At 53.5% G+C, this 6,996-nt stretch overlaps 1 protein-coding gene across 1 annotated transcript; it reads left to right on the top strand.

Moving 5' to 3' along the window:
• The first annotated feature begins 114 nt into the window (after window positions 1-114).
• Window positions 115-6,578, top strand: ALDH3A2 (aldehyde dehydrogenase 3 family, member A2). Its single transcript, XM_009581524.1, has 11 exons — window positions 115-290; window positions 701-930; window positions 1,038-1,123; window positions 2,008-2,216; window positions 2,345-2,462; window positions 2,598-2,739; window positions 2,931-3,097; window positions 3,609-3,708; window positions 4,614-4,849; window positions 5,866-5,989; window positions 6,309-6,578. The coding sequence occupies exons 2-10, from the start codon at window positions 759-761 to the stop codon at window positions 5,944-5,946; spliced, it is 1,311 nt and encodes a 436-aa protein (XP_009579819.1). The 5' UTR covers window positions 115-290; window positions 701-758; the 3' UTR covers window positions 5,947-5,989; window positions 6,309-6,578.
• Window positions 6,579-6,996: the final 418 nt, after the last annotated feature.

Below are 6,996 nucleotides of genomic sequence, written 5' to 3'. Positions count from 1 at the left end.
ATTGGCCCTCGAGCTGGGGAGGTGGGAGTGTGTCCAGTGCTTGTGGGAAAACTCAGCTTCCATCTGTGAGAGGGAGGCCCCGTCGTGAGCTGGGTCTTGCTGCCCTCTCCCCGCAGCGCTGAGCAGCCATGGAGAAGATGCAGCAGATCGTTGGACGGGCGAGAGCCGCCTTCAACTCGGGCCGGTGCCGCTCGCTGGAGTTCAGGATGCAGCAGCTGAAGGCCGTGGAGCGGATGGTGCGGGAGAAAGAGAAGGACATCCTGGCAGCCATCAAGGCGGATCTGCACAAGGTCTGGGTCGGGGGGTTTCTCCCTTCTGCTGTGCATGGGCAGTGGTCAGCCTGGAAGGGAAAGTGGGGAGGCCAAGGGCTGCCTTTACTGTGCTGGATGGCTTTTGCTGATGTTCGCCATGGTCCTAGTTCTCACTGTGGCCTGCCAAGGTCTGCTGCCACCATTTCTAAGAAGGAGCTAGTCTGAGGCAGGACTGCAAAGGCAGGTCCTGGCTGTCAGGTTTCGGCTTCTGCTGCACGTTGAGCCCCACGCATCCAGACTGACTGTCTTCTGTCAGGGATCCTTGGGGGCAGCACTACCAGTAACTGCCCTGGCAGACACTTTGAGCCAGCAGAATTTACCTTGCTTGGCTGGGCTGCCGCAGCGGGTGCCTTTGCCATCCCCTCCCCAAGCTCTCTGTCATTGCAGAGTGGGGTCAATGCGTACAGCCATGAGATCCTGACCGTGCTGAGGGAGCTGGCCCTGGCCATGGACAAGCTGCCATCGTGGGCTGCCCCTCAGCCTGTGGAGAAGAACCTGCTGACGATGCGGGACGAGGCCTACATCTGTCGCGAGCCGCTGGGGGTGGTGCTGATCATCGGGGCCTGGAACTACCCCTTCGTCCTGGTCATGCAGCCTTTGATCGGGGCCATTGCAGCAGGTGGGGACCCGCCGCAGCCCCTGTCCTTCGTGGGGCCGTGGGCAGGTGCTGTGGGAGGCGGGAGAGGAGCACGAGGGCTCAGTGGCCGTGCTGGGTTTGTCTTGTAGGCAATGCGGTGGTGGTGAAGCCGTCGGAGATGAGCGAGAACGTGGCTCAGCTGGTGGCTGATCTCCTTCCCCAGTACATTGACCGGGTGAGTGTGGTCCCATGCCTGACGTGATTGTCTTGAGGAAGTATCTGTCATGCTTTCGAAGGGCTCCTGCAGGTTAGAGTCAAATCAGTTACTCACTCTCACCAAAGGAGTGTAAGCAGGAGATACAGGAAGGGTTGAATTACTCTTAAAGTACAGAGACATGTTGACACATTCTTCCTGTGTTTGTGTAACCTCATGTGCCTACATAACATTGCTGCAACATGACAGCCTTTTTGACATTCATGACCGTGTAAAGAGGTGTGTACGTACTTCCTGCTGCAATAATTGCTCTCTTGGACACTGTGCTGGGGTTGCCTCTAGGTAAGCACAAATTTGCGCTGGGTGTTGGCTGTGCCTGGCTCTTCCCGAGAATTGGGCGCCATTTGCTCAGTGGCAGTACATCCCGGGTTTTCACGTCCGGCTGAACCACACTCTTAGCGGGAGGTGTTGTTTCTCCTCCATTTGTCTGGCAGTTCTGACACGTGTTGTGCTGTGTCGCTGAGGCTGTTGCTCTGACAGCAGGGCCCTACTCTGCGGTTTCCTCCAGGGAGTTAGTGCTTTCTCTAGGCAAGGGATGAGAGCTGAGGAAGGAGACAGTCCTCGGGAGAGCCCGGCAGTCGTATGTGCCGTTGGTCTTAATGTGTGGGAGTAGGTCCACAGCCTGACTCAACCCTGGACTCAACCTCCATTTCTTTCAGTTCATGTGGCACAAAACGGCAAGTGAAACTTCATTTCAGGGGAAGGAGCAGAGCTTGTCTCTGTTCTCGCTATCCTTTGTCCAGATCCTAACGTAGCTCACAAGTGAGTCTGCCCCATGCAGAGCTGCTCCCTTGATATATTTGCTTTAAATCTAGGTAACTGTAAGGCTCTTGTTTGCCCTGCAGGAGCTGTACCCCGTGGTCACTGGAGGAGTACCTGAGACAACAGAGCTGCTGAAGCAGAGATTTGATCACATCCTTTATACTGGCAACTCCGCTGTGGGCAAAATCGTGATGGCAGCAGCTGCCAAGCACCTGACGCCCGTCACCCTGGAGCTGGGCGGGAAGAGCCCCTGCTACATCGACAAGGACTGTGACCTGGCTGTCGCCTGCAGGTCAGGCTGTTGCAAGCCCTCGGTGGGCCATTGTCCCCAGGCTGCGGGTGTCGCTCAGGTGTTGTCGGTCAGGCTGTTGGGGCTGGAAGGGACTGACCGTAGAGAAACCATCTCTCTTTCTCCCGTAGGCGGATAACGTGGGGGAAGTACATGAACTGTGGGCAAACCTGCATCGCCCCGGACTACGTCCTCTGCGACCCGTCCATCCAGAGCAAGGTGGTGGAGAACATTAAGGCGACTCTGCAGGTGAGCGTGGAGTTCCTCGTGCTGTGGGAGTTGTCCCCGTTACAGCCCAGGTCTGAGTTTTGTAGCTGCAGCCCTGGAGCTGTGGCTGTTGTGAAGGTTTGTCGAGCGCTTTGGTTCTGCTGTGCCCTTTGGCAGGAATTCTATGGGGAAGATGTGAAGTCATCTCCAGATTATGAAAGGATCATCAACAGGCGTCACTTCAAGAGGATCCTGGGCCTGCTGGAAGGGCAGAAGATCGCTTACGGGGGAGAGACTGATGAGGCCTCCTGCTTCATAGGTGCTTCTGGCAGGTGTTGGGGAGGTGGAGGGTGGGACCTTTTGCTGGTAGTGGGTGTCTTTTGGGAGCTCTGTGTGTGTCTGTGCTTGCTTGGTGTGTGTTGCACGCTGGCAGTGCCCAGGACGAGATCCTGTGATTGGCCACGTCCTCTCTCCTGCTCACACCATCTCCTGCTGTCCTGTCTGCCTCAGCACCAACTGTCCTCACTGATGTTTCTCCGGAGTCAAAGGTGATGGAGGAGGAAATCTTTGGACCAGTCCTCCCCATTCTGACTGTGAGGAGCGTGGACGAAGCCATTGAGTTCATCAACCATCGGGAGAAGCCCCTTGCCCTGTATGTCTTCTCAAACAACAAGAAGGTGGGTCTGGGCCATGCTCCCCCACGGAGGCAGTTCGTACTGAACGTGTCCAGTCCCAGTCCCAACTCCCCACAGGGCCTGTGTCAGCTCCTCTTTGCTTGTGAATTGCAGTGTTTGCCTCACGGGGGACCACGAGTGTCCCCAGAGTAGCTGGAGGCTCCCAGTCCCCTGCTGAAGTGCTTTGCGTTTGCATGACTGTGAAATAGAAGCATGAAAGGCTGCGTTTTCTCTTTGGTGCCTTGTAGTCTTTCATGATTAATTTAGTTACTTTTAATATATTGCTAGGGAGGCAAGCTCCCAGATTTCCAGCTTTCACATCCCTCCTCTGAACTTTCCCACGTTCTTTGGGTTAACGTTGCATGGAGAGGGCTTGTCAGTTGTCAGGCAGAGGGAATTAACACGGTGGCCTGTTGGCTCATAGCTCCCCTCGCAGTCCTGCTCGGTTACATGGTCTGGTCTCTTCTGGGCATTTGTAATGTTCTGTTTGTTTTTGTTTTTTTTCTTTTGTCAGTTAATCAAAAGAGTCATCTCAGAAACCTCCAGTGGGGGTGTCACTGGAAATGACGTTATCATGCATTTTTTCCTCTCAACCTTACCCTTTGGTGGTGTTGGTAAGTTACTGGAGCTCCTTAAGTGTTGTGACTTGATGCTCGGTGTGACCCAGAGAACAGCAGCAGTTGGTTTGTGTCCAAGTACCCCTGCGCCTGTTACGGCCGAAGGGTCTCTGTATGGCAGATTTCAATAATAAATTCTGGGAGTACATTAGGAAAGGGGCCAAAAGAGAAAAACCTTTAGGTGTGTTTTTGGGAAGATTGAAGCATTTAGTGCAGACTGATGTGAAAGGTGCGTTAAAAACATTAGCTGCGATCGGAGCGATTGGCAGTAATTGCAGGAGGAAGGGTAGGATTTCAGCTTGGGGAGAACTGGAACAGGTTACGGAACAGCCCACAGGAGCTTTGCCAAAGAGGGTTCTGGTGTTACAGTCCTCCCAATCTGACTGTGAACCAGCAGTGTTCTGCCGCTGCGAAAGGCACGTGCTGCCCTGGAATTAGAAAACAAAGGTGTACCCTGCAGGGCCCCTCAGGAAACCCTTCTCACACAGCACTGGTCGGATCTCAGAGCCTTGGCATGGTGCTTTGAGAGGGAGCTAAATCCAGGGAAGAGCTGGAGACAGCTCAGGGGCACAGGGAACAGCGCACGCAGGGATACAGCGAAGTACTGGAGAATATGTAGTGAAATCGGGGTGGGGAAGAAGAGGGATGGAGTACAGATGGACATCTTAAAGACTGAGAAGTGCTGCAGAAAGGAAGGAACAGTTGTCCTCTCTGAAGAAATATAGAGGAGAAGTTGTGCTTTTAAACTGCAGCAAGGCCAATGCAGGGTAGGTAACATGCGCTGCAGCTGGCAAGCAACTGGAATTTTCCTGTGCTGCTTCTTGCCCTGCTGGTGGCCTCAAGTGGCCAAAGGTTTGACTGGCTGAGCCTGTGGTGTGACCTGCCTGGGTTGTGTCCCTCAGGTAACAGCGGGGTGGGCGCCTACCATGGCAAGCACACCTTTGAGACCTTCTCCCACCGCCGCTCCTGCTTGATCAAGGACCTGAAGATGGAAGGTGCGAACAAACTCCGGTACCCACCTGGCAGCCAGAAGAAGGTGGATTGGGCCAAGTTCTTCCTCCTGAAGCGGTTTAACAAGGGCCAGATTGGACTGGTCATCTTGGCCCTGCTGGGGATTGTGGCAGCGGTGCTGATAAAGGTGAGCTTTGGCTCTTTGCCGTCTACTGAGTGCATGTGCAATTCATCTGATCTTCTGCAAGTTCCCTCTTTGCAACTGCAGTCCTTTCTTAGAGCCTGTTTTTTCTGTCTTGAGACTTATGATATCGGTCCCACCTGAAATTATCAAGATCTGCTCACTCTTGCAAGTGCTATCTAGAATAGAACTGTCCTCAGAGAAATCTCCTAGGCTGCTGTACTATTTGTTGCTCTGCCTTGGTCGGTGACACCCATGAGAAGCTCCCTCCAGAGGCAGAGATTGTTATGTTTTGGACAGGTCCTCTTTAGAGTGATTTTGATTCCCGGGCTTTCTTCAGCGGCGTTGTGAGCTGCTCCGCAGCCTAGCCCAGCCAGCTGTGATTTTGTGCCGCAGGGCCTTGGGGAAGGGAGGCTGTGTCCTAAAGCCTAGGGCTACAATGAGCTCTCGTTCCTCGCTCAGTTGCAGCCCCCATCTGACCTTAGCTCAGTTATTTCCATTTCCTCCCCTGTTTCCAGCTGGGTAGTGTGGAAAGGTGGGATGTCCTCCCCTCTCTGCAGGAGGCAAGAAGCCTGCTGGTGCTGGCTGGAGGACTCGAGATGCCTCCTGAGGTGGAGGCATCACTCCAAGTGTGATCGCTGGTGGTTCTCTGTGGCTGGCGGACCAGGCACTATGTGGGCCTGCACTGACTGCTCCTTGCAAAGCTCAGCTGTGCGTCCTGGAGGTTTAGTAGGCTTAAGGGAGCAGCCACCGAGGGGAGAGGAGAGGAGATGGCAGGGTGGATTAGGACTCTGCCCTTCAGTCTCTTCTGTGTTGTTTCTGCTGCAAGGAGACCTGCAGGAGCCCAACAAGCGGGGGGAAATAACCCGCCTGCATATCTGAGTCTAGGAGGAGGTGTAAGAGCCAACGACTGGCTCAGGCCTTGAAGCACCAGCCAGGGAGGCAGGCCCTGTCTAGGTGAATGCCTTCTCAGCGAAGAGGGGGAAACTCACGGCATCTTGAAATAATTTGGGTTTTCTCAGAATCACCAGTCTCTGCTGAAGAGAAAAGCTCTCTTGATTGTGCTGGCTGTTCAGAGGCTGGGCTGGCTCAGTGTGTGGTAAGGAGGAGCAGGCTTCAGAGCACTGCTGTGGCTGTCACAGTGAGGTAGGAGCCTTTTTCTTCTCCTGTGTGTAGACCTGATTTGAGATTAGGCAAAGCCTTGTTAGAGTAGTGAATGCGGGGCTTGCAGAAGGTTCCCCCTGGAGCCAGAGAGCAATGCTTTCCCTGGCAGCGCTCAGAGCTCGTACAGCGTCCAAGATAACCAGCAGTCAGTGCATGCTGAGGGGGCAGGAGGCAGGAGAGCTGGACCCTGGGGAAGTCACCCTGACTGCAGGGGCTTTGCTTCAGGCTGTTCTAGCAAGGGAGTTGGTTTTGTTTCAGCAAATCCTTCACAGGACACTGGTGTTGTGTTTTACTTTCACAGGTGGTTAACTACTGAAGAGAGGAGAAGGCGCCATGTGCAAGTCATACTCTTGAGTGCTCGCTTTGTGTCTGTTTCCTTAAGCCGAGAAGTAATTTTTTTCTTTTGTACTGGGTTATTTCAGTGAGCTGTCGAGCACACAGAGTAGCCTTAGAGAGGCACTAACCAAGAGAAGGCTTGGACTCCTGTTTACTAAAAAGCCATGCTGAAACATGGGACCAGTGGGTACAAGCTTTCAAAAGGAGGATGCAGAGTGAGAAATACAAGTCCCTACCTGCACCCCATGCCGTGCAGAGCACTGCTTCCAGGGACACACACACTGTGCCTTGCACCAAACTACTTAACCTTCCTTCAGTGACAAACAGGAGCTTAAATTTCAGCTGTGATTGGGTTGACAGTGTTTTCCCTGCAGTTTTTGGGATGGTCTGTCTTCTGTTGTGCTCTGAACAACCACTCTCTTGGTGACGAGTCTGAGACAGGCTGGGCTGGCTGATGCTTTTTACCAATAGTGATGGTTATGAATAAATCTAGTGAGGTTCCCACTTTAATTGAGGTGAAATATTCATGGATCCCTACAAGCTAGAATCGTCCACAGCTGGTCAGGTGATGCAGGCTGACACCCTTTTTGGGGCTCTGGGTTTCATTGTGTGCCTGTAACAATTATTTGGCAGTTAGAAAATTACAAAGATGA

Source organism: Fulmarus glacialis, unplaced genomic scaffold (genome assembly GCF_000690835.1).
Source record: "Fulmarus glacialis isolate BGI_N327 unplaced genomic scaffold, ASM69083v1 scaffold12357, whole genome shotgun sequence".
Classification (NCBI taxonomy): domain Eukaryota; kingdom Metazoa; phylum Chordata; class Aves; order Procellariiformes; family Procellariidae; genus Fulmarus; species Fulmarus glacialis.
Note: the sequence above shows the minus strand (reverse complement) of the source record. Positions and strands in the feature narration are given on the sequence as shown.

Bases quoted from the DNA above. Each gene is read 5' to 3' on its own strand.
- ALDH3A2 (XM_009581524.1), top strand. From the start codon at position 759: ATGGACAAGCTGCCATCGTGGGCTGCCCCTCAGCCTGTGGAGAAGAAC. The intron at 931-1,037 runs GTGGGGACCCGC...TTTGTCTTGTAG, and splicing joins GATCGGGGCCATTGCAGCAG to GCAATGCGGTGGTGGTGAAG. The intron at 2,740-2,930 runs GTGCTTCTGGCA...TGTCTGCCTCAG, and splicing joins TGAGGCCTCCTGCTTCATAG to CACCAACTGTCCTCACTGAT.